The following is a 27,407-nucleotide window of genomic DNA, read 5'->3' on the forward strand; positions in this document are numbered from 1 at the left end:
CTATCTTCTTTCTCTTTAAATCTATCATTGTAGGTATCCATTGTTTTTTCCATCTTTTCTACTTTATCCTTCACTTCCATAAGCTCTGTGATTTGTTTTTTCAGCTTTTCTATTTCTTCTTTATGTTCAGCCCATGTCTTCTTCATGTCCTCCCTCAATTTATCGATTTCGTTTTTGAAGAGGTTTTCCATTTCTGTTCGTATATTCAGCATTAGTTGTTTCAGCTCCTGTATCTCATTTGAACTGTTAGTTTGTTCCTTTGACTGGGCCATATTTTCAATTTTCTGAGCGTGATCCGTTATCTTCTGCTGGCGTCTGGGCATTTAGTCAGATTTCCCTGAGTGTTGGACCCCACAGGTTGTAAGATTTTTCTGTGAAATCTCTGGGTTCTGTTTTTCTTATCCTGCCCAGTAGGTGGCGCTCGTGGCACACGTCTGTCTACGGGATCCACCAGTAAAAGTTGCTGTGGGTCCTTTAACTCTGGAAAACTCTCGCCGTAAGGGAGGTTTGGCAGCCGAAGCGTCTTGGAAGAGTGCCAGCCGGCCCGGGGTTCCGAACGCGGGGAGGGTCGCCGGCCGCCGCAGCACGTGAGAGCGCCCGACCAAATTTCCTAGTCGGCCCGGGGCTCCAAGCGTGGCGGAAGGGCGCCAGCTTCGCAGCCCGGGAGAGTGCACTGTTCCCAGGCGGACCGGGGAGTCACGTGTTTGGAAGGGACCCCCTGGTCACCGTTCTCCGCAGTCTGGGGATTTCTGACCCAACTCTCTCAGTTGGTCCGGGGGGCCTTGCGTGGTGGGGATGCCAGCCGCCGCGGCCTGAGGGGACTGCCTGCCCAATTCTGCCAGTTGGCCTGGGAAGGAGGAAGGGAGGGACTCCGGCCGCTTGCCGTCCCGCCCAGGAAAGCCCGCGTCCCTCGGTGTTCTCACCGGAGCTGGTTCTCCCAGACAGTCAGCCGTTCCAGGATGGGGTACGCTGTCCCTTTGATCTCCGTCGTGGCTCCGGAAGCTGCTCTGTATTGTCTCCACTCCCCCAGTAGCTGTTCTGGAGGAGGAAAGGTGAGGGCGGCAAGGCTGTCGAGGCTGGTGGCGGAGGAGCCGGTGAAGGCGGGGGAAGAGGGCACCGTGGTGGTTGGAGAGCCGCCGGAGCAGGAGGGGGAAGAGAGGGGAGGAGGGCGGGCGGGTCGGCTGCTGCGGGGTGTGGGCACCGCGCGGCGGGCCGGCGGAGAAAGAGAGGGGAGAAGGAGGGCGGGCGGGTCGGCTGCTGCGGGGCCTATACTCACCTTTTGGAGAAACTCACCTTCAAACTAAAACAAAAAGAAAATGGAAATTGCTAATGTGTTTTATATGGTTATTATTAATTTCCAATTAGACATTCTTTGAATTCGTTATTCATACATCTATACTTTGAAAACTGATGCTCATAACATAGGTGGTAGTATTTGTGAATACTACAGTTTGAAAAGTTGTTGAAAGGCCATACAGAAAAGTTGTAGGATATTGATGCTTTACTTATTTTTGTGAATGAGAGAGGCAACTTGAGTGTGCTTTATCAGACCCTGTAGGGTCAGCATGATCCTCATTTACCACTGAGAAAACCAGATCACAGAGATTAAGTAACTTTTCTCAGGTCAAAAGACTAACAAACTACAGTTTCTAATTCAGCCCCAAGGCCATATTACCTCTAACTCACCCCTACCCACACCAGTAGGTTCCATTATACAGTATTGGCTTTCGAAGGTATTTGACCATGATCCCATTGTAAGGAAAACACTTTACATTGTGGCCCAGTACGTACATTCATACATCGCCACTGCACAGACAGTTCTTTCACTGTTATGAACTCTGATATTCTATCCTATTCTCTTTTTTAAAAACGCTAACTTGAATTCACTAAATTGACTTAATGACCCATTAATGGGTCTCAGCCTGCATTCTGAAAACACTTGATATAAATGCTCTCTTCAACCATCTTGCAGTCAGCCAACAAATTATAAGTGCATCTGCTATATTTTGGCAAGCCAAACCTACTAAAGCAGATGTATGGATCAATTACTATAGGTAACTTATTCCAAATGTGGTTGTTTTCTCTCTTCTGGTCCTTGAATATGTGAAAATGCAACACTTTATCAGTAAGTTCAAGTTGGGTATGATCTCAGCAGGTGTGTAAGCAGGGGGAAAGCACAGGGGAGCCATCTGAATTTCGGTATATTTGTCTTTGATTTTGAGAGCATTTCATCTTGTTCTCATTTAGTGTCTTGTGTAAACATTTGAGGGAATCAAATAGCCTAAGGGCACTCAGAATTTGGGCCTAGCTCAATGCAGTTGCCTGCTCAAGCCTGGGGTCCTTTCCCACAGTCCCTTCCTCTTCTCTTCACTACACATTTTTGTTTTTCAAGATACTTGTAGGTACTTTTTATAAAGTAAATCTAGTATCAATGCAGGTGTCCAATTCAAGGTAAATAACTGTTCTGGCTTTTAAGAAAGGCTTTAAATATTTTGACAAATAAATGACTCTTCCTATAAAATCATACATTTTTTGTATTTAAGAAAAAACAAACAGGAAGATATTTTGCCAAGTGAGCCTCTAACTCCTGAAGTTCTACAGACATTTTTTTACTTTTAAACCAACTACCTAATATTCTTTAACAAGGTTCTTTCTGTGAACAGCTAGTAAAATACTAGCATGGAGGACAAGTTTTAAGAATGTTTCTGAAACTGAATGTTAATACCATATGAATAAACTATGAAGAGTTATATAGATTGACACTGCAGTAGGGCAGGCCACAGCGGCTCAGCAGGCAGAGTTCTTGCCTGCCATGCCTCCAGGTTCATGTCCTGGTGCCTGCCCCATGCAAAACAAAACAAAACAAAAACTGCAGCAAAATTTCACTTATTCAATATTTTATTTGGTGTCAAAGCATCTTGTTATAATTAAAAGTAAGTTTAGAAGAAACATTTCTAGAAAATATTATCAATTTTATTATTAGTTGTGCTATTAGATGTAATGTTGAGAGGGAGTTAATTCTAAATTAATTTATTGAAATATTTATGAATGCAGGTATTTTATATCCACTTACGTACAAAATTTTATAAGAAAGATAACACTTTTATTGCATTATAATTTCATATTTTATAGGAGTCAATGCAAATGCATAAGCATAAATATACATGATGCAACAAAACAGCAATGTAACCATTAAAATATTCAAAATGTAAAATTAGAATTTAACAGGCAAATTACTTAATATGGCTTATAATGGAAAAGTAACTGTTTAGAAGTGATTTATTGCCCCATTCCAGTCATTTCTCAAGTGAACAGAAAATTACGAAGTCTACTTAAAATGGTATGTTATCTAAGCCAAAAGCTGTACACATTTAACATATAGTATGCAATATGGTTCATGAGCTTTCTTGAATATACATATGTACATATGTACATATACAGAGAGATACAGATATACAGTACGCATACAATTTTGTTTTGATACCCCTGAACATCTTGATTAAAACTATTACAATTTTTCTATTATAAAACTACTTGAAAAGTTGGCATGATTTCTTGGTATTGAAGTTCAATCTCACAGGATAAAAATAAAAGCAACAAAATGTTGGTTATAAATACATTCTTTACAAAAAATTGAATAGTGGTCCTGCACTCATACTTTATATTACAGTGAAAACACTTGATTTGTTGAAAGTTATTTACATTTTGTTGTCCTTGGTTTTGGTGTGAAATATACAGAAGTTAATAGTGAGAAAATTGTAGGCAGGCCTATTTGTTAGGTTTTTCTATTTGTTCATTTTTGTGTAAGTTCCAAATCTCTTGAGTTGTTATTTATTTCTGTTTGCCTTGTATTACTGCTGCTGCTGCTTCTTTTGGTGTTCTGGGAACACTGGGAGACTTTACTTCTAGGAACAGGAAGAAAAGACTTAACTCTTGAAACACCCAACTCAGTCTTTGATTTACTGGTGCTGCATTCTGTAGTTTGATGGCTGCTGAGAGGACTGACCTCCTGTGAGAGAAGAGACAACAACTTTGTGACATGCCATTGCTACCAATTTCCTCTCCTGTAATTACTAACTTTTTCTGTCTTTCTCTTAGCTGGCATGTTGGAATTTCTCCCCAGACACAGCTCCCATGAGATAAACCAACGACATCAGAAAAGAGCAGCTGAATGATGTTTCATTTGTCTGATGACCTACAGTTTCCGTTGTCTGATGCTCATTAGGCTGTTCCTGCTGTCACATAAACCCTAGATAGAGGAGACAGTGAATCTAAGTGCCAATGAGCTGGGATCTCTTTCATGAAATTCTAGGTCTGAAGACATCACCAAAGTGAACAACTCTTGACTATTTGTAGGAAGCTTCACAAATAAGCTTTACCCATTGGGTAAGTCACCTACATTTTCTGCCTTCTAATTTCAGATCCACACAGTGAAAATTGGACTATGAGTCAAAACTCAGTATTTTCTATGCATTTCAGAGCACTTACTATGAGACAAGCAAAGCACTCTTCTAGGTGCTTGGCTGACAGCAGAAAACATAAAGAAACATCCCTGCTCCCATGGATCTCATGTTCTCGTGAATTTAGGCTCCTGCCTAGAAATTCTCTGACTAGGTGAGTCAAGATTCTCCATACTTGGATATGACGTGGTCTCTTCTTTCTAGTGTTTCAGGACCCTTATGATGATCTGGTACACAGCTCTCTCTTTACTGATGAGGACACTGAGAGCCAGATAGGAAAAAGGATTTGCCTACAGCCACAGAGTGGTGAAGCTGGGAGAAAACCTCAGGTCTCTCAACTTTCACCAGAGGTGTTTTTCCCTATAATGCATTAAATTCTGCAAATCAGCAAACATGAAATGAGGCCTACTAGTTGAGCTGCTCTGAATGCCCCTGCAGTAGCTGACACTGATTACTTTCCCTCCTTGAAACTCTCTTCAGCTTGCTTTGCATGCTCCTGCATGTCCTCTCCAACTAGTGGTCCTCAACTTTGGCTGCAACACCAGAATCACCTGGGCAGCTTTAAAAAACATTAACAATTGGACCCCACCTCCAGACACTCAGATTTAATTGGCCTGGGCTATGGCATGGAGATAGGATTTTTAAAAAATTGCCTGCATGATTCTAATGTGTGGCCAAAGTTGAGAACCCCTCCGTAGCTCCTTAATATCCTTTTTCTCAACCAATTTCTTAAATGGTATCATTATTCTTGACCTCTGTTCACTATATACATCACGTTTCCTTGATGCTCTTTCCCCTTTCTGTCCATTCTCAGTTTTTCCATTATTCTCTCTAATTACATAGTCTCCAAAGTCATATCTCTGGCTCTCAATTACCTTGTGAGCCTCAGATTTACAATTCCAACCCTCAATGGACATACCTCTGTAGCTCTCCTGCTATAGATATAATTCAAACTCGATTTTTCTAAAACCAAACTTAACCTATTCCCCCAATCCCACCTTTTTTAAAAACTTTTCCTTTCAGCTCCTAATTAGTTAAAGATGACTTTTCAGTTAATTGAGCTGGAAACCTTAGTTATCTTTGAAAACTTCCTTTTTCTCCCAACCAATCCAATGTTGCTGGAAAAATGGGTTGAGAATTATGGCTGTGTAGGTTCAAACAGAAAGTTAGGGTGTTCCAGTTTGCTAGCTGCTGGAATGCAACACACCAGAGATGGATTGGCTTTCAATAAAAGGGGATTTATTTAGTTAACATATAGGTCTTCAGAGGAAAGGCAGCTAACTTTCAACTGAGGTTCGTTCTTACATGGGAAGGCACAGGGCTATCTCTGCTGGCCTTCTCTCCAGGTCTGTGTTCCAGCAACTTTCCCCGGGCTGATTTCTTTATGCATCTCCAAAGGCCTAGACTGAGCTGTGAGTGCTGAGATGAGGTATGCTGAGCTGCTTTGGCTGTGCTATGTTGAACTCTCCCATTTATGCACCAGCCAATTAAATCAAACATCATTCATTGCAGCAGGCGCACCTCTTAGACGACTGCAGATGTAATCAAGAACAGATGAGGTTCACATGCCATTGGCTCATGTCCACAGCATAGAACTAGGCACCTTCACCTGACCACGTTGATACCTGAATCTAACTACCACATAGGGGATGATTTAACTACTCATGAACTGCAAGATGAGTCCCCAGCTCCCACATATGTCATTGTCCCTATTTAAATTTGGCTTCAATCTCTAGTTTAAATCTAGTTTTCCTCCACTTCACCTATTAAAATCCTAACAATTCAACCATCCCTAAATCACCCAGATGAAATTCACTGCTCTTCAACAGCCAGGCAGCTATGTTACTCTAATATACCTTTAACTGGAAGTTTCAATGCTTTGAATTTCTTCAAATTGAAAGAGAATGAAGATGGATTTGGTTGAGGGTCCAGAGCATGTATATTTGTGGGGAAAGGGAGAAGGCTAGGCTTGAAAAGTTTGGTTTAGGAAGGAGATGGTTTCCTGATAAGTTCTCTCTCCAGGCAATCATGAAACAGCTGCACTCATGCTATTCTATTAGAATGACCAACTAACTCCAAGGAAGCATGAAATGTGACTGAGTTACAGCTACATAGGACACACATCTCAGGCAATCCTTATCACCTTCCATTTGTACTTTACAGGAGTTAGGTCCAACTGAAAACAAACAAAACAATCTGATTGGTCTGTTCTGGTTTTGTTTTGTAGGGTAGCTTATGCTGTCAAGGTGCCAGAGAAAAAATTACATTGTTTGAGATGACTTTGGGTAACGCAGAGAAAAAATGTCATGTCCTAAGATTTAATTGCAAAACGAATAGAGCAGACACCAAATAGGACCTAGTCATGAGCCTAACAGGGAATGCCAACTGGTAATTTTGTATAAAACACTAGCAAATTCAACACATGTGTATTGCCCAGAAAACATGGCATGTTATAAGGATAATAGCTGTTTGGTATACAGAATATGGAGAGAGGGCTAACTAGAAATAACCTCACCACGATTTCAGGAATCCACAGGAGTTGTGACGAGGCCCAGAGGCAGGAAAGGAGACATGCAATTTCCTTTCTAATCTGTCCCATTGACCTCAAAGGGGTCATGAAAGCAAGAGCAGTGTATCTTCATGGTATGAGGCAGAAGTTCCCACATGAGGTGAAGTATCAAGAAACATCTACAGTAGTTAAAAATGTGGTCGGGGAGGGGATAGGAGTGGTAGATTCAGCCCCTGGAGGCGTCAAGGACAGTGGATGAGGACGTGATGAGAACATGAACCACGGGGCCTTACTGAGGCCATGACAACTCATGGCTGAGAGTGCAAGAAGAGTGCAAGTGACTGACCGACAGATGATGTCCTCATCAGAGTGATGATCCCGACACTCAGGCAGCCAAAGAAAGGTTCTGTGGCAATTTGCCCAAAGCAAAGATTTTACTAGAGCCTGGGCATAGGAGAGGTAAGATATTTCCTGGGCCAAGTTTTCTATATTTAACGTTACAAGGTTGCTATCCATGTTGCTATTGAACACAAAGACAAATTGCAATATGTGTAGAAAGACACTGCCCTAAAAGTAAAGGTTCTAATTATTCAGTTTTAAAAAGTTACTCTTAAATCAGAGCCATTCATTCCTTCGTTAAGAGGATACTGTAATCCCTGCTCTCTAGAGGGAAAAGCAGGAGACAGGAAGTCAGGGAAAGCATGGTAGAGAAAATATCTGTGGAGATGGACCTCTGAGGATGTATAGGACTGGGACAGGTGAAGGGAGAGAGGGTTCTGTGGGTGTAAGGAAGAGTGAAAGTAAAGTAAAGGTGTAAGATGTGATGTGGGAATAGTAAACTGTAAGTTATATGTAAAAAGCAAGTTTCATGAAGGTATCTCAAGCCCTTAAAAGATGCACCGTAAAGAAAGAAATAGGGTGGAAAATGAGGAAGAGGACAGATTAGAGCTATGTGTTAGAGCAGTGGGTCTCCACTGGGTCTGCACTCAGGCTGCACAAGAGAATCACCAGGGAGCTTTGTAAAAAGCCCAAAGTTCAGGCTGTAACCCAGAACCATTACATCAGAACATCTGGGGGATGGAGCCTAGGCACTGGGATTTTTAAAAAAATCCTCAAGTGGATTCCATTGTGCAATCAAAAATGAGAACATTTGCTTTAGGGGCATTAGTTTTTGCATTTACGTGAGGAAGAAATATTAGTTGCTGCTCTTTCTACTGATTAAAAGTATACTGTGTGTGTGTTTAATTTAGAAAGCTAACACGCCCCCTGACTGATAAACCCAACTACATTGTTACTGTTAGAGCAGCAAGAAACTGTATGTGGCCAGTAATGACCATGAGGATAATCTACTCAGTCTCACCAGCCAACAGGTCACAGGGACTGTGATGCCCCTCTGGGGTGGGGGGAGCCAGCCTTCTGCACATGCAGGAGAAAGTTATTTCAACTTCCTCTTGCCTCTTAAGGGACTTACTTCCTGATACCAGAAGAACTGGGCATCTAACCAAGAAATGTGAGTTGAGTCAGAAGGAGCCTGCCAGGCCTTCAGAAGACTGCCAAATGAGTGTTACTTTGCCCCCTGCTGGCAAGTTCTAAGAAAAACATTTTCTAGCCATTGGATAAGAGTCCTTCCGTTTCTTCAGCAGGCAAAGAGAGGGGTGGAAAGCTGCACTCAGGAGATACTTGGTTTTTATTAATTACTGTCCTAACACCCACATTAAATTTCACATTTAAATAACAATGGAGTTCTTTTATGAGATTCAAGACAGTAAAAAAGGATGTATTTTTTAAGGTCCTTTAAAAAGCAAAGATAGCCTGAGTTCTTCTGAATTTATCCCCTTTCAGCACTTACATGGACAGACAGCACCTCATGACAGCAAACCAATAGGGCCGTGTGACTGAGAAGTGGGAGGTACAAAGTATTTCCAGCAGACATCCTAACAAGGGCAGCTAGTCACCAGCAGCTGTGTATGGACAGTGACTTGGCCCCGTGGAGACATGGCTCATTGTTCCTCTTCCCAGATCTCACTGCCCCTTCCACTGACTGTTTCACAGAGAATGCTGCAGGACTGACAAGGCACCTGAGGACTGCGCTCTGGTGCCCAGGCAACCACAGCGCAGACTGGGACCCACACAGGGGGAAAAAGCTCAAGCTTTAAAGATGGCCAGGGCCCACCTCCGAGCAAAGTCTCTTCCAACCAGAATGCTCAGGAGAGGCCCCAGGTTGCCCCTCCAAATTTTGCTTTTGCTGTGTCTCAAAATTGTTCTTCAATTGTAAATGACCCCCTCTCCCCAAAAGGTATTATGATAGAGGGGGCGTGAAAGGCCATGCTCTCCTTTATCAGGTGTCATGTATATTTTATTAGGGGTCCTCAGCCCTGCAAGCTCCTGCCTCTCCCCAACACACAGAGCTCATGTAGTTTCAGGCGTAACGAGCCCTAATAGAACAGTGAGAAAACCAAGGCTGTGGGGCCTGGGGCTGTCAGGCGATGAACAGGGATTAATAATTTAATAGTCTTACTGTGCTCACTCAGAATCCTGCTCTCTGCACTCCCCTTTGTGTACGAGCACAGGAGCGGATGAGAACAGGATGTGAACTGCAATCGATATGGCGTGGAGAACAAACCGCATATTACTAAACGCCTCCAAGAACTCTGCATCCTCATTAAATAACTAATGGGTAAGAAGCAGTTTTATGGTCTCTGTTCACCTGGGAATACCATGCTGTGCGATCTTTTGCCACTTATTAACCAATCAATAACAGCCCAGCACCACAGTCACTGAAGCTATTTCAAGAGGTTAATGAAGTCTCTTTGAACCCTGGCTTTTCAATTTGACATTCTGATTTATTTTTAAAGGAAAGCCTCTCTTTGCAACACAACGCATGCTATGCCATGTTAGGAAACTAAAACGCAAATGATTTGTGTGTGTGTGTTTATAAAATACCTTATCCTGGCTCTCCTTTGATGGATCAACTTCAATTTTCCAAAATGTAGGCAATCTTAAGTTCTCAAAAATAATGTTTTAAAGTGGAACAACTATGAGAAGAGAGGCTCCATTATTCCTAGTTTTGGTATATTCCAATGAAAACAAATGGGACCTCCTCAAAAGACACCTAAACTTTTGGAATAAATTTTAGACATCAAATACAAGAAAAAAATTAATGCTTTTCTCTGACATTCTTTTACTATATTATCCAAACAGCAATCCTTCTAAACCTGATTAAATATTGAACAATTTTCTCTTTATCCTAACCCTTATTTTCTAGTTATAGTTTTAAAATAACTGATTTCATATAAAAAGAAGATTTGTGAAGTAAATTCCACAGCAATACTTCTTTGCCTCATTTTGGGGAGAAAGAGGTACTTACCTTTTGTGACACTGGCATTCTTAAGTTATTAATAGTTGCTGAAAATGCAGGGTTGTTTCCTGAATTATCGAACCTCCTTAAATCATCCGTGGAATCAGCAATCTGGAAAATACACAATTTACCAGTTATGTTTCCACACTTACACTGTGACACACTCAAGGCACTGGCTTAACGTCACTGTGGAAAACCCGAAACGGAAATGTTATCCTTATCCTGTCCCCTGATACTCAGAAGCTCGAACATACCTGTAATCCTGTACTGTTGGCACGAAAGACTTAAGCCTTCATGTAAAACTAACAGCAAATTCAAGTCTATTTAAAAAGGCCAAAGAAGATCAGGACAGCCTTATAGAAAAAAATAAAAGAATAAAGGTGGGTGGGCCATGGTGGCTCAGCAGGCAGAGTTCTTGCCTGCCCTGCTGGAGACCCGGCTTTGATTTCCAGTGCCTGCCCGTGCAAAAAAAAAAAAAGAATAAAGGATATAAAACTTATAAGATTTTAATTATTACCTTAATTTTCCAGCAGATAAATATTTTGATTCATTTTTTCAGCAAGGCTGAATAAGATAAATCCTATTGTGTTCCAGAGATTATGATTATTCAAATATAATAACTGTGTCTTTCAGTGGAATCAATTATAACTTTCTTATGCTCCCTTTCCAGTAAGAGGCATTTATCAAGGAAGCTTGTTCAAGCTTCCTGCAGGTATCAGAAACAGGTTGAACTTGATCCTGTTAATCCTCTTGCTGAGATTTGAAGTCATGTTTGGATCTTAAATTTCATAATTTAAAGACTGTGACTATATGTGTTATATAGGACAATCATTTTTTCTTGTAAAGAAAGTTGCTGCCATTGCTCTGTCTGTAATGTGTTTGCTTGTTATGATTTTCTATTACTGACAGATGACGTACATGTCAAAGTTCAGAATATGAAAAGGAAAAAACCTTGGGCAGCTCAAATTGAGGCTCATGAAAAGGCTTCCCAAATGTGTTGGTATGATTTATGCTAACCCAATTAACATGTCCAACTTTAATTTTTCGTCATTCAGAGAAGTTTGGCCAAACAAGCTGACTAAATCAGGCTTCCTTACAGTATAAATGATATTGTAGAAGAAAAGCTTTCTAAGCAAGGTGAAAGATGGTTTGATTAGGAGCCTTAACCATACTATTTTTGATAAAGATTCTTTTTCAGGGAATGACTGCTAATGATGTTGCGCCAAAGTTTCTCTGCCATTGGATGGAGCCATTTGGTGCCCCCTCCCATTCAGTTGCTTACCTTGCTTATATCAGATTCAGATTTGCTGGAACACAAACTCTGAAGTTCGTTAACAAGGTCTGTTTCATCGTCAGAACCCAGGGAGAGTCTTTGGTCCACATTCAACATCAATGATAGATCATTCTCTGAGGACCTAACACAGAGGTCAGAAAAGGGTTTTAAAAAGTGACAGCAGCAACATCATCCCAACATGGAAATCCAGACACTGAATCACTTTTCAGGATTTGGTATGGGTAGAGAAATTGTTTTTAATATCCTCTAAAGGATTTCATAAATTTCATCTAATGCAATGAAATAATCCAATCAGCTGGATTTAATCCAATCCGTTGATGATTTTTAAGGGAGAAGAGAAGACTTTCACTTCTTCATCCAGGCAGCCTCTCCTGGAGAGTTCCTCACTGTCCATCACCAGAGATGTCAGCCTGTGGCCTGACCTGTGGAATCTGGACTCATGTATTCCCACAGTCATGTGAGATACTTTTATAAAATCTCATATTTAGATATCTCCTGTTTGTTGTCTCGCTACAGAGCCCTGTCTAATACACAGAGTTTTTGGGAAAATTATGTAGGATATTGCATATAATGCATCTAGCAATGGGACAGGAAGAAAGTGGCCTTGCTAATACAGTTTCTTCTATGTCCCTTCCTTCTACTTGTCCTCTACCTCCCCTTCTATAACACTGTGAACAAGGGAATAGTCCTAAATGTTACCTGCCAAGTGATGGGGTATATAGTTAACTGGGCTACACTGGGGACCATAGCCCAGACATTTCTACTTTAATCAGTTTATCCTTTATTTCTCAAATTTTATAAACCAAAATAATCAACAATTCCCTTGTGATAAAATTTTAAGTAAAAAGTAAAATAAGATTTTTTTCTCTGTAAATGTTTACTACCTCAAATAAGTCATGCTACATTTCTATAAATCTAACAATGAAAAAAATCAGTTCTCTAAACCCTATTTAAAAGTTCATACATGCAGGACTTTACCATATCTTTGTCAAGTGCAATTAAGAATTATTAATTTCAATAAAAAAATGAAGCCAATAATGTTTGACCTTATTCAACAAACTAAAAAGCAAAATAGGCAGTTATATTAAGCTTAAGGATATTTTTTTTTACTATTTCTTTCAAGAACATCAGCATTTGAAGAACCTCAATTGATCTATTAAAAATTAACAGTATAATAATTGTACAGAAGATGTAGCTTTTAAAACAGTGATTTAAGTTAACGTGATTTACCTTCACTGTTTATGAGTTAAATCTGAAAGGGGAACTTACTTTCGTTTTGACAGAGAAGCATTCCTGTTACAACTTGGCTGTGATATAGTTGTGCTTTTTATACCTGTTAAAAAAAAATGCAATCATTTTCAACAGAGTAGATATTGTCCCTCTGTATCACCAACTCTGTATTTAAGGAGCAGACTATGATCTCTGCTGCATCTTCATAATGTCCTTGGATTACCATCCATTTCTTACAGAACTTTTCCTTAGGGCAGTGGTTCCCTACAGAGCCCCTGCCCTTCCACCCCGCTCCTGTGACCCCCCCTGCTGGAGGCTACCCAACCAAGGCTGCTTTACTCACATTTACCACTAAGGTCGATACAACTACCACCACCTGGAGATCCATTCAGGAATCTTGAACTTGAAATGTATCAACTGCCCCAGTCAAGCTCCTATTTCCCTAGGACCCTGTTCCCAAAGCACCGAAAAGAAAAGGAATTTAATACCTGCTTTTGTCCACAGCAGTCTCCCTGTCTCTACCCTCGCTTGCCCTCAAACACCACTGACTCTATAGATTAGGTGTGGTTTTTGATCTGTTTTTTATACTTAGCAAAAAACATCATTTTCCGACTTATTTCCATAATATTGCTTTAAATTTATATTTTGTTCCTTGACTCTAAAGCAGATATGGACAGAGCTTAACACGCAGGTAACGAGCTCAAGAAAGATGCTGGTTTTAGACCCTTAAGAGAAATTTTAATAAACTTGGAAATGACACTGTGAAGAGCCTGGATAGGTGTCCAGTTACTTGCGTGCCACAGAATTAGGGTGACAGTGACCACAGAAGGCAGCCTTGGACTTGCAAGAAACAAAACATGAACCCATGTTTCAGGGCAGATGACTTGTGCCAAGGGTTTCTGAACCTCAGTTTTGTTAACTGTTAATGGAGATAAGCAAGTGAAAGGTTTGCTGCTTGCTAATAGGAAGTCATGCAGGGAGTCTCGACAGCATTTCTGGGGTATGTGAGTGTGTGTGGCCTCTACTCCCTGAACAAAACACCTTGGGAAATAATGGCAAGTCCTTTGAATTTTAAGTATTTCTATTATAAATATGTAGTACTTATCTTTAAAGGTATATGTAAAATCTCATTTTATTCAATGTCTCCCCTCAAAAAAAGCAACCACAATTTTCTACCATTCACTTGGGGTAATGAGAAAAACTTCGGCTGTGTTAAGATGGTTACAAACCATATTAAGTTTTTATTAAAATCAACAAAATACAAGCTTAAGTAAAAAAAAAAAAAAATATATATATATATATATATATATATACACACACACATTAATGAATAAAAACATGTTTTAGGAAACATTATTTTAGGTACCATATTTTGAAGACCCCACTGCTTTAAAGTTTGCATAAAGTTACATGATCAGAAACACCTGCAAGGGAAGGTAATTCCTGAGGATCCACAATTAATTACATATGTAAGCAATCCAGTATGTACATTTTTCATTCATATTCAAATATGGACTTCCTTTTAGGGAGAACATTTCCAATTCATATAATTCCTGATTATTACCAAAGCTGGAAGGAATAAGGTTGAACCCCTAATATGTGTAGATGTGTTATTACCTTCTCTGTTAGAATGAAAATTTGTTTCTTTTTTCATATCTAACATATGGACTCTGTTTAATGATTTATTAGATTGTAAACTTTATGAGGGCAGGGATTTTTATCTGTTGTTTTCACTGCTCTATTTCCAGTGCCTTGAATAGAATCTAGCATGTAATGACATGCTGTATATGAAAAAGAAATATGTAAAATTAATTTACTTGTAAAGGCCTTAACCTGGTATCAAATATGGCTGTAAACATACTTTAAAAAATTTAAAGTTGGTTTAGGAATGGCATATAAAGGAAGGGAAATATGGAATGATTTTACTACATAAATTTAATTGTGAAGATCTAGAAAAACAAATTCATAAAAAAAATGACCATTAATAAAGTAGAAATGTTTCAGAAGTCTCAGGAAAGTGTTAGTTTTCACATAGGGGAGTCTCAAATATTTGTTGGAAATACTTCCTACTACAATGTATACTGAAATACTCAGAATTTTGTTTGGCTGAATGTATAGTGATAACAATAAAAGCACATTTGCATTCAGAAACCAGACCGTGATTGTCCCTGCAATTGTTGGCAGCAGAACTGCCCTCCTTACCTTCCTCACTCAGGTCCGGCTTACTCCAGGTGTGTGAAGAGAACCGGCCAGACTTCTTGCGAGGACTGGTGCTCACCTTTCTCCAGGCACCGCTTTCTCCTTTCTTCTTGCTACAACTGTTGTAACATGAAACTATGGATAAAGGGAAACTTCCTCCTCTGAAATCAGCTGTATATCGGTCGAGCTCTGAAACAACACAAATCATGTTTTGCCAAAAGGAAGGCCGTGATACCGTGGTTTAAGAATGCTTCCAGTTTTCAAAGAAATGGATTCTTCAAAATCAGTGGCCTGCCTAATAATCAAGTAGGCGTTTTGAGAGGCAGTACAAACTTGGAGGTCTAGAATTCAAACATGAGCCAAAAACTGAAAATGGAGGCATGTTCTCGAGCAATATGATGAAATGCCCATTAATGTTGCGATAATGACTCTCTCATTGTAAAGAGTGAAAAAAGAGGTGCCAAAAAACAAATTCAAGGAAATATTATATAAGGGTGTGAATTTCCTCTCTTCCCTGCATGAGCCCACATACCTGCTCTCGGGAGGGGGCAGCCATGCAGAACAGCTTTATTAAGCAAGATGCTGAGAGCAGCTTTAACCACAGCCTGCTGTCCTTGGCTAGGGTATTTTTTCGCAGTTGTGTGTCCGAGGCGGGGTTGTCTTTTCACAGAGGCTCTTGACAATATTGCTTGTTGAACTCTGGGTGCAATGACAGCGTTCCACAGCTTAGACATCCAGCTTGCAAGAGAGGGACAGATCCACTGGAGTTAGCTGCAGACCCTTCACCAATTACACACAACTCTAAAAAGGACAGGTTTTAAGATGATGGAAAAACAGACCATTGCTAAGGATTTGCAACCTTTTCCAGGTTGTTTGGCAAAAAGTAAAGTTATCTAATATCGAAGTCGTTAGAACTTCTCACAAAAATAAAATGTAGTTCAAAAGAAGCTGATTACATACCTCTCTCCCCTACTTTACAAGATCCTTGAGAGCAAGAATCAATGCTTTAGCATCTATTGAACAAATGGCTGCAGGAATAACAGATACTTGGGACGGCAGGTAAAGTCACAGACTGAAGAAGTCCAGAAAAAAAATGATTTCTTGAAAATCTGTATCTAAATAGCTTAAACTTACTTGAATTACTTCATTAGGACACATATTTTACGTTTTAATATTCCTGAAATAGGAACACATCTTATAATCATGGACAAGTTAAATCTGCCTGCCCCAAGGCAAGGACTCACTGTGCACCCTGGGTGGGCTTAGCCCTGTACAGCAGCACCAATCACCTCAGGTGATTCTGCATTAATCACTGTAAGCAGTGAGATTTTAACCCAAGTTTGGAGCACATAATACCAACTGAAATTCCTTAAAAAATAATTATACTTTGTTGTAGCATTAGAAAATATTTAATAAAAGTCTGTAGAAACAAAATGAACTATCCCATAATGGGAGAAATTTCAAAGCTATTAGGTACTGGCATAAACCTTTCAAGGATCAGTATAAAAAAATGTATCTGTTTCATTTCCCGGTGCCTGCCCATGCCAAAAAAAAAAAAAAAAATGCATCTGTTGTAAGCTTCTTACAAAATAGTGTAATTCAAGAAAAATATAAAACTACATTAGGGAATATAGACTAAATTCTGGTATTTAATAACGAGTCAAAATTACCATTATCCTTTCAAGGTAAACAGGTTGAGTTTTGTATGGCTCAACATGGCTACAGGGAGACAGTTCTCCAAGGCATCTCTGCACCTCTTATACCAGTTTTTGTTCAGAACTATTTTTTTCAAGGATGTTGGTGGGGCAAACAGCCTTAGAAGATAGAGCGTCTCTTTCAGGAGCAGAGAGCACATTGGTTTCCTGACCAAAATAATAAAGATAATGTCTCCTGCCAGGGCAAAGAGTGGGTAGGTTTGTCAGCAACCCCTTTAAAAGACTGGGAGATTACTAAATTTGGGGTTCCTCAGCTGAGATGCACACTCCACGCTGGCCACTGTGTACCACTCCCTGGGATATAAAGGACAAGGGGATCCCACACAAACATGAAGCTTGGGTTGCCTGCTGGGTTATATCTTTTGTCTCTGTCATACGTGAAACTGGAAGCCTAGTTTATTAGCTTGCAGATAGGATTAGAATCTCTGCCTTCAGAGTTCTTGACATGGACTATGCTCAATGGGAAAGGCCAAAAGTGGTGCCAAGTATCTTGAGAATCTGGATGTAAAAAGCTTAGATTTAGTTGTGATACTAAATTGATGAAGGGATAATTATATCAATAAATGCATTTATTCTCTAGCAAGAAAACACTGTGTGTATTTAATAGAACATTTCTTTTTCTCCCAATTGGTGTTATTAAATTGATAATTTGTCTTACAATAAAGACGACACATTATTTACACCCCTGCCATCCAAAATGGACTTCTGCCCAGGCAGCGGGGAAGTGCTAAAGAGAATCTGATAGCTAATCATGGAAATTTTCATAATATAGAAAGTGACACATTTTTTCCCCTCCTTTCAATTTATTCCTGATTTTCTATTTCATTAACCAAACTGTATATATGTCTGTTCTTACTAGCTTATAGGAAAACATAGTAAGTACCTAAGTCTGATTAATAAATAGTGGAAGCATTTCAATTCATGAAAAGAACATGTTTTTTTTAATTTTTTTTTATTTTCTGGACTAAAATACTTAACGAAATTTTTCATGTCTTAGGAGACACTACAGAGCAGTTCTCACTTTATTACCAGACTCTCATCAAAGCCATGCATGGTTTGCACTCTAGTTCTTATAAAAAATATGGTTTCCATAGGAACTATCCAGCAGACAAGCCATTGTTATCTTCTGACAGGAGCACAGAGCACTGGCCTTCCAAACTGATGAGGGGTGAGCAGAAGCCAACCTGGTCAGCATGCTGTTCTCAAATATCCCAAAGTCTCCACTGCTCTATTTCAAATCGGTGAGCCAAGGAGAAAAGATACTTACTTCACTGTTGCTTGAGCATGTCCTGGGACTACAGGACAAGACAGGAAATACTCTGGCCCAAGAAGTGCATCAGGGGTGCCCAGGCGGGCCAGGCAGGAGTTGAGGTGGTGCCAGACAGAGAGGGTCCAGTCGACCATCTTGCACACGGGATCGCAGGGTGAGAGCGCCTTACCTCTGAGCTAGAGAGACAGGGATGCAGAGCACTGAGGCCTGCTTTAAATGATGCTGCTTTCTAAAAGTTCAAAACTAAAAATATAAAAAAATATGGAAAACTGTACAGCAATTAAAAGGTAGCAGAATCTACTTTGACCTTCACCTGAGGTGGCTGAAGGAGGAATAGCTAATAATGTGCACTATCGTGGGTGCTAGCGTGTTAGTGTGAGAAGCATTTTTCTCATTTACTTCGCCACACCAGCTGGAGCTAGGCATTCTCCCTCCTTTTACCTATAAGGAAACTGAGGTACAAAGAAGTCATATATTGCCTAGGGTTCCACAGGAAATTGTAAAACCAGGATTCAAGTTTACTTAGAGAAATATATCAGGGTACAGCATTTAGCTGAAAGGGAAAGAAGTGATGTAACACATTTGAAGTGATAACTATTAAGATAAATAACTTCTTAGCTTCTTTTTTATTCCTTAGGCTTAATATTTCCGATGATCTCTATTAAAGCTTCACTCCCTATGGTCAGTCAGGGCTGAGGGGAGAGAACCGCTTAGTTTTGTGGGCAGCTGAACAAGGGAGCAGTGGCTCCCGAGCTGCCTAAGCATGTCCTCAAGTGTTAAATAAGGGAGAATGAGGGTAGAGTTCTCATTTGTCTCAGTCCTGAGGGAAACATCATTCTTTCCAGGAAGGTGGAATGGGTCTCTTCACGACTGTACAATAAACTGTTTCCAAAGTTCAGAGTGGCATGTGTCCTGGTAGGGAACGATGTTTCACCATTCCCAAAGGCAGGATGAAATCCACCCACTCTGAGGACCCAAAGAGGCAGGCGGTCACCCCTCCTCTCCCAAAAGTACAGATGTTGTTTACATGAAATTTCTCATTTTGTAAGTTTGCTGTTTTATGGTAAAAGTGGTTATTATTTGACAATGCACTAAAAACTGGTGTTTCTTTAAAGGGATATCCAATAAACAGAATTTCTAGTCATCACAAGCATATATTTCCTTTCCTTGATATGTATTAATTTAAAGTAAAGACCATTTTGTGGAGATGTTTAAAATGATATTGATTGCATGTCTGTTATGCATAAACACTGCTGATGATCACGGCTAAGAAGGGGAAAAACACCTTGGGCCCTGTTTTTAGAGAAAAGGAGAAGAGATGTGTCAGAAGCTAACGGAAAGCAGGTGACTGGTGTTGGGAGGGCAAGGTGTGATGGAGAGAAGCCAAGAACCAGCTACTGCCAGTCCCTCCAGTGTGGATTTTGTTGTTATCATTGTTTTTAAGTTTCACCAACTGTAAAATGAGGAAGCTGGCCAGGCTCACTATTCAGATGGTTCCTTCTAGATTGAAAAATCTTCCAACACAGAGACAAGATGCTATGAGAATGCGATTACAGCATACTCAGGAAAAATAAAGTGATGCAGTGAGACTCTGGTTGGATCTCAAAGGATGTAAAGGTTACTTAATGGTGATGTGGTGGTGGGGATGGTTAGAAGAGCATCTCAAACACAGAATGAGGAAGGAACCATGAAGAAGAGTGAAAATGGTTGCTGATGTTCACAAAGAACAAAGTGGGTGAAGAAATGTCAATGCACTTAACTATGACTAATTAATTCAAGGTGCTGAATCCGATCTGCCCCAGCCTAGCATTGTTCCTGCAGCACACGACTTCACAGCTACAGAGTCACCCCGCAGTTTCCCACACGCCCAGTTCTTCTACCCCGTATCTAAGATTCGTGGCCAGTGCTGCTCCTTCTGCCTGGACCACTTGGTTCCCTATTCTCGGCAAACCCTTCACCCTGTAGGTGGCAGCTTAGTGTAAACTAAAAGACCAGACCTCATAGAGGCTTTCCCATTTACCATTTCTAAAATAAGTGCTTTTTACCCCACCTGTTCCAAAGTTATAGTGTGGTACCTTATGTGTTTCTTTCATAGCACATAGCAATAAAATGAGCATGATTTTATTGTGTGCTCATGAAGTCAGACAAAATCAAGAATGAGAGAGCAGAAGTTTTGCCATCTATAAAATGAGGAAGCCAGGTTCATTATCCCCAAAGATCCTTCTAGATTGAAAATCTGATGTCATTCAAATATTTACCAGACATCTGGCCCTGACACTCGGGGAAAAAAAAAAAAGACAGGGCTTAAATTAATCATGGTGAAGTATCACTGGGTGGAAGCTATGGGCTTAAATCAAATCTGAGAATTAGGTGATCTGTAAATTTAATCTACCCCGCTGGAAGGGACAGAGCCTTAGAGATTACTCACCTAGTGATGGTAAAAGGGCCCATTTTCCCCTTTCATTACTGAGAAAAATCTGAAGCCAGATCACAAGTTCTCCCCAAGTTCTCTGATTGATGTGCAAACTCAGCTAGAAAATTATCTTAAATTTGCATGGGAAAATAACCCCAGGTTACTTAGGATAGTGATATTGCTTTGTTTTATTGGGGGGGGGGGGCAGGGGAGATTTATATTTTTATCACTATTAAATAAATTAAATAAATTAAACCTATACTGTTAATATTTTCTGGGTTGCCATGAGGGATAATTATATATTTGGTATTTTTAAGTACCTATAATGTTTAAGATAATTTTATACATTGGGGTAGCCTCATGTTTCTACTTTTATTGATTTATAATTTTAATTTAAAAGAGATCTTACGTTAAAAGTGGTAAGAAAATTTTACTGTAAACAGCATAAGAATTAAGAGAACATGTAAGTCACTGAATTTGTAAATTTAATTTTCTGGTTTTCTAAGACTTAAGTATTTGGGAAAGTTGGTTTGTTAGGCAATAGTCACTGAAAAAGAAATAAAATACATTAAAGTCCTAAAGCCACCAATTAAACTATTTAAAGTGACTTAAGAAAGTTTGAAGAACCTCTTTAAAGTGATTGCTACAATTTGCTAGATTGATACATAGAAAGGTAAAGCTTGTACTTAAAGCTTGAGGGAAAGCTGGGTATTTGGACATGCGGCTTTAATACATTGAATACATTTTTGAAAACAGCACTTAAGTAACTCCTCCTAAATATAAAAACTGTCCTCCAAGGCTACCAAACACCACACGGATGGTTCCTTTCCTTGGTCTGCCTTTCCATGCAAACATTAGGTCCTGGGGAGTGGCAAGGGTGCCTGACTCATCCCATGGTCCCTGGGCCTCAGGGAAATATTTATTTGAATAAGCAGGTAACTTCACCATGCTTTGATATATCTCACAGAAAAGTCCGCGGCTGGACTTGGCTCACTGTGTTACTGTAATCTGTTTCCCTAGCAGTAGGTCCGTCAGCCCCATTTCTGGATCTTGCTTGGTCTACCATAGAATAAGTACTTTATTATGACTGCACGAACAGAATGAGAAGTTCTAACTCTGGGTGACAGATGATGACAAAAAGTAAACTCGGAAGGAGAAGCCAGGGCTTTAGGCTGCAGTTGGGTCATTTTGAGATTGGTGATACACGTGCAGTTTAAGGTAGACTCAATTACACAGATCTATTGCTTCTTACATGGAATTAAAGGAGGCAGATACAATAGAACAGCAAATAGAGCAAGGAGAAACCTTGATGAATTCTTAGATATCAACTGTGGCAAAAACCATTATTCACATGTACATACAATAACTCATAGGGCCTTGCAAATAGTAGGTGCTCAAAAAAGTGCTTTTGAATTAATGAAATAAAAATGACATTCAATGTTTCAATAGTTTGTTCAAATGATAAGAAAATACATCCAGATCTGGAGACAGTTTACCTTGTAAAGCAGAGGTGAAAAAAATTTTTAATTTCCCCAAAAGAAGGTCTCAGCTAAAATGTTAACTTCACAAAAATGTACCGAGTTCTACCAGCATAAAGAAATTTGTTTTCAAAATTTAAAACATGTGAAAATGTCAAATAATACTGGGTAACATACAACTGTCTAGTAGGAGCAATTCTTCTTAGAATTATATTTTATAAAATCAAGTCCCTTTTTGCCAGTACTGAGGGTTCACAAAAGGATGAAGATTTATTTACTATTGGGAAAAATCCTTCAATTATTTAGAAGTCAGATAAAGTAACTTTTTTGTAAGGAAGGAAATTCATATAAATTTTTTCTTCACCAAGTAATTATGATATTAAGACAGGAAAATCTGTGAATGTTGGCATGCCCTACATGAAAGAAAATACATGATCTGGCAAAGGAAAAATGTAAGAATCATTCAAAATAAGTAAAATCAACCCTTTTCAAATTATTTTTCCTGGTAGAGGGTTGGGGGGAGGTTACATTTTACCTGAAATAGTGACAATTCCACAGAATAAAATTGGTATATTTTATGATAATGTGAATTTTTTGGTAATGAGATTTAGATCTTAAAAATGATTAAATTAATGGAATTATCAATAATTTGAAAAGCTATAGCTCTATGACCAACTTTACTTTACTTTTCTACCTACTTGTTGCAGTCATGCAAAGACTGTCTTTTGGCCAAAAAGCATATACTTATGACAGGGCAGCTGACTTTAACATAACTTGAAGGGTAGGAGAACTTTCCGATTAAGTTAGGAATTTCAGCTACTGATTCAAATAACTAGATTTGAATTAGTAGCTGATTCACTAAACTACCAAATGCTTCCTTTGACCACCTCCTCTACCTTTCCCTTCACGCATGCGTGCATGCACACTCACACATGCACGCGCGCACACGCGCACACACACACACACACACACTGCAGATGGAATTTTATTCAGGTACATGGTGGAGAGCTTCCATTCTGGTAAGGAAAATCTAGGCCTAGTCTAAGGTGGGAGGGTGAGGATGGGCATAAAACCAGTTCTGGTTAATGAAGTATTAAGAGGAAGTCTTGTGTTTCTGGAAGCTCTGGCAAAGATGCTCCCTGATAAGGAGTCTGAAGACGCAGCTCTCTATCTGTTACAGCACCCTGCTCCCTGCCCTTGAGCATGTCTGTATGAGGGCATGATGCCTGCAGCCCTGCAGACATCTTGCAATCATGAGGAGAAGGCCAAGAGACTCACCCAGACAGGCCCTGGGATTTGTCATCACTGAGTTTGCTAAACCAATGCCAGCAAAACCTACCAAGACATACAGTCACTTGAAAGTGAAAAAAAGCTCTTTTTGCTAATCCACTAGCAGTTGGCTATTCTGTAATTAGCAGCTTAAAGTATTCCATATTGATACAACGAAGACACTGGCCTCCAAATGTTCCCTACTGTGTAGAAGGACAAAATCTTGCTAAACTGAGATCTATTATTCAAATCAACCCTGGCATTAGTTACTAGCCCAATTTAAGAATATGGATTAAGAGTAGGTAATGTACTAGGTCCGGTAATTATTGAAGTTTTTTTTGTTATTTTGGATAATATAGACTATATATTTTATTTTTCTGTGAAAAAAGTCACTAAACATCACTATTACTGTTTAAAATGTATCATAAGATACAGAATTCTCATTTTTACATGACTTTAAAATATTGACCATAATTCAGTATTACAGCCCTATATTAGACTAACCTGAGTAATGTTCAGATGGCTCTAAGGGAGAGTTGGAACTTGGGAACAGTTAATAACACAAGTAAAACCTATTTACTATTTTATTTATTTTATTTTACTGTTTAATATAGCCCAGAACTGTTACGGGTTTTACTTGCATTTTTTTATTTAACACTTGAATATCCAAGAATTGTACTTTCCTGATGTTACATGGTAAGGAATAGAATCAAGTTCAGATCTCCTGGCACTACAGCTCCACTCTCCTGGTGACAGGACCCCTACTTCCAAGGAATAAAGAGCCAGTACTGCTGTTTGTTACCTTATTTACAACTTTCCTTCTTAAGAACCTCTGCAGCAGACCATGCATGGGCTCACCATCCCACCGCAACTGAACCCAGCGGAAATGCTGTTGTACCAGCAAATCAGAGCCCTGGAGGCAGGCCTTGGCAACGGTTCCCATCAGAAAGCAGTTCTCATGAAAGTAGTAACATTCCGATGTTCCATTTCCTAAAAACAAACCAAAAGTGACAGTCCAACCTCAGCAAATTAAATAAGTTATAGAAAGATGAACGTGAAGTATATAACCTGTACTCCAGGGAACAAAATGACTTGAAGGACAGTATAGAAGCTTGTTTCTTTAATATCTTTACCTTTTTGAAAAGTACAGGGGCTTTCAGTGCTGCGATTTTCAAGAGGTGCCAAAAAGTCCCCCAATAACTCAGACAATGTAGATTTTTCCAAATTCTCTAAGATGACAATGACTTTCTTGGTAACAGGAGATTGCTTCACTGGGATCAGACAAGCTGTGATCAAAAGGGAGTATCATTGATTAGAGATTTTATGAAAACCTATGCAAATTGGCAAAAATTTAGTAGTCTGAATATACAGAGTATTGAGCAGGATGTGATAAAATGGGAATGCTCTTCAGTTGCTGGAAGAGTTTAACAATTCTTGAAAACAGTTTGTTGAAGATACAAACACATATACAATTGATCCAGCACTCCTACTTCCTTAGCAGATCCTAAATGGAAAAAATCTAAGTGTTTATGGATAACAGATCAGATCAATAGGGTTATATCTACGTAACGGGTATATATGCAAGTGAACAAATTACAACCATAGGCAACAACATGGAAGACTGTCTGACAAATAATATATTTAGAAGCAAATCAGAAAAGAATATGTATAATATGATTTCTTCATGTAAAGTTCAACTTCAGCAACACTAAATATGTAATTTAGGTATTTGTAGACGGTAAGACCATAAAGTAAAGCCAGGAAGAGATTGTCACAAAAGACTAGTGGTTACCTCCAGATGGTAGAGGCTGTGACAGGGGGAGCACATTCTGGAAGTTGGAAACGTTCTATTTCCTAACCTGGTCAATGGTTAAATCGGTATTTTACTTAAAAATATTCATTAATCTGTAAATAGATGTACTATGTATTTTAAGTATGAATATTTCACAATATTGAAGTTTTAAAAGTATCACTAAATGATCTTCAAATTTCACATATAAAATGTTCAGAGTATTATGTAGACTGGACCACCAACATATAACGAGATTCCATCCCTTATTTTACAGAAGAGGAAACCAAGTGTTGAAGAAGTTAAAGTGATTTGAGTGAGGTTTCAGATACAGTGGCAGAGGACTAAACTCTAGAACTTCTGAGTCTTATGTTATTTTTCCTTGGTGGGGAGATGCAGACACAGTGTGCATCAACCCAATACAAAATACAGAAAGTAAATGGATTACTTGTATATATAGGAAACAAACTGGATATACTAAGCACTCAAATATTATTAAGATTTTTATTAAAATGAATACAGTACTTCTTATTAAATCAATGAATTTTTAAAAGCTAAAATCACTTTTTAATTTTGTAGAAGATTCTCAAGTACCAAAGTGTTAACCTCAAGAAAAGAAAAAGACCAATCTAAAATAGTTGAAAGTAATAGTCAAATAGCCCACTTTTCACAAGTACTCATGATAGTATCTTCTGTGTTCCCTCTTCTGTTGCAAAAACAAAAGAGGTCAATTTAAGATCCTTGAGAGCAATCTTGTCAAATATCTCATTTTTCACAAATACTTGTGATAGTATCTTCTCTGTTCCTTCCTCTTGTTGCCAAAGACATAACGTATTTTCACTTTCAAAAGAAGTCCTTGAACATTTTTAATGGATCTGTTTTGAGATTGAAATAGCTTTCAGGGATGCTATGAAGCTTGAAAGACTGGAAGACTGGAACAGTTAACAGTCAACTCTTCGATTTAGTTGTTCCTGTGGGGCCATTACAATAGAATTGAGTGTATCTCAGATTTCCTTCAACATGGCTATTCAGTAAAGAGAGCTAAATTATTCTGCTTCTCAGGGTTCAAATGTTACTTTCAGAATTACATTTATTATGGAAATTTGATAAACCTATCATTGGTTAAAATAATGATGATAAACTGACAAAGCTTTTCTACCTAATGATTAAACCCAGTGGGGTGCAAGGGCAGTTCAGTGGTAGAATTCTCACCTGCCATGTGGGAGGCCTTCGTTTGATACCTGGCCCACGAGCTTCCCAAACAAACAAGCAAACAAATCAACGAAAAAAACAAACAAACAAAATTTAGCAAATGGTGCTGCAATAAAGGGATACTCACATAGAAAAAGAATGAAATGTGACCCCTGTCAAACAGCAAACAAAGAAAAAAAAAAAACAAGACTCAGGTTGAAATGTTTGTGAATCTGTTCTGTAACTTGGGACTGAAGGTCCCAGGTTTTTCTTGATGTTTGTTAAATTTGTGGCTACTCTAAATAACCCTGAAACTGCTACAACCAGCTGTTATGCATTTGCAAGAACATTTACTTGCATTTCAACAAGTGTTTGCTCAGTGCCTCCTCACTACAGTCTTATGCACTATGACATGCTGTGCTGGAGGTGACTGATTCTAACTGGGGGAACATGGCATTTTAAGCTGGGCTTATTATGAGCAATGGCATCTTAACACTGGATGGGTCAGAGAAGATTTTCCAAGTTTAAGGAATGGTGGAAGCAGAAGAATGGACAGTAGGGCAAAGGCAGAGCTCAGTCCTAGAAGGGACTGGGACCTCAAATCAAGGTTAGAATATTTGCAAGAGTGGCATGATGGTGAGCTCACAGCTGATGAGTACAAGTCAGGATGGGGCTGGTGCCAGGGCAGTGGAATGAGATTAAGTAGCCAGAGCTGTGGGCAGGAGGAAGGTGGGGACCTCACCCTGTGCCCCGTTCCCAGACATTTAGATTCTGTGCTGGGCTAGAATATTTTGACATATTGTACAAGCTTCCCAATGATTGTAGCATGCAGACAGGGGTGAAACTTGCTGTAGCAAAACCTCAGAACCAGGCCCTAAATGAAAAATGTTAAGACACAGAATGTCATGTTAGGAGGGAAAATCTACCAGAAATGGGAACCAAGGGAAGTCTTTTAGGAGAAGAAACAGGATGTTTCTTGCTTTGAGATCTTCATTCTGGTGCAAAGAAATGACTGAAGAGGACGAAGCAGAAACACACACCTACTAGGCTTTTATTGCTGTGGTTGAGGCAAGAGGTGATGGGAGCTCACCCAAGGGCCAAGGGACTGAATAAAAAAGAATTCTGAGATAGAGCCAGTAATTGACTACATGGCAGGGAAAAAGGGAGAGAGAAAGCACACATCGGAGACAGTTCTGAAGTTCCCACCTTAGGGCTGCAGAAGAGGTGGTGAA

The 27,407-nt window shown here is 39.4% G+C and overlaps 1 protein-coding gene across 3 annotated transcripts in view; it reads right to left on the bottom strand.

Moving 5' to 3' along the window:
* Positions 1 to 2,965: 2,965 nt before the first annotated feature.
* The window catches only part of CTTNBP2 (cortactin binding protein 2), a 156,884-nt gene continuing 132,442 nt past the window's right edge, over positions 2,966 to 27,407 (bottom strand). Inside the window, exons 16-24 of one of the 3 annotated variants that reach the window (XM_077116772.1) lie at positions 24,329 to 24,481; positions 23,998 to 24,185; positions 18,033 to 18,211; positions 15,583 to 15,788; positions 15,054 to 15,239; positions 12,891 to 12,954; positions 11,610 to 11,742; positions 10,337 to 10,438; positions 2,966 to 4,009 (exon numbers count right to left, since the gene is read on the bottom strand). In XM_077116772.1, the coding sequence (XP_076972887.1) occupies positions 3,794 to 4,009; positions 10,337 to 10,438; positions 11,610 to 11,742; positions 12,891 to 12,954; positions 15,054 to 15,239; positions 15,583 to 15,788; positions 18,033 to 18,211; positions 23,998 to 24,185; positions 24,329 to 24,481 (1,427 nt within the window). In that variant the 3' untranslated portion in view covers positions 2,966 to 3,793. The remainder of the gene's footprint in view (positions 4,010 to 10,336; positions 10,439 to 11,609; positions 11,743 to 12,890; positions 12,955 to 15,053; positions 15,240 to 15,582; positions 15,789 to 18,032; positions 18,212 to 23,997; positions 24,186 to 24,328; positions 24,482 to 27,407) is intronic. The other 2 variants (XM_077116845.1, XM_077116917.1) reach the window with 2 other exon arrangements.

This window comes from Tamandua tetradactyla, chromosome 1, assembly GCF_023851605.1.
Source record: "Tamandua tetradactyla isolate mTamTet1 chromosome 1, mTamTet1.pri, whole genome shotgun sequence".
Taxonomy (NCBI): domain Eukaryota; kingdom Metazoa; phylum Chordata; class Mammalia; order Pilosa; family Myrmecophagidae; genus Tamandua; species Tamandua tetradactyla.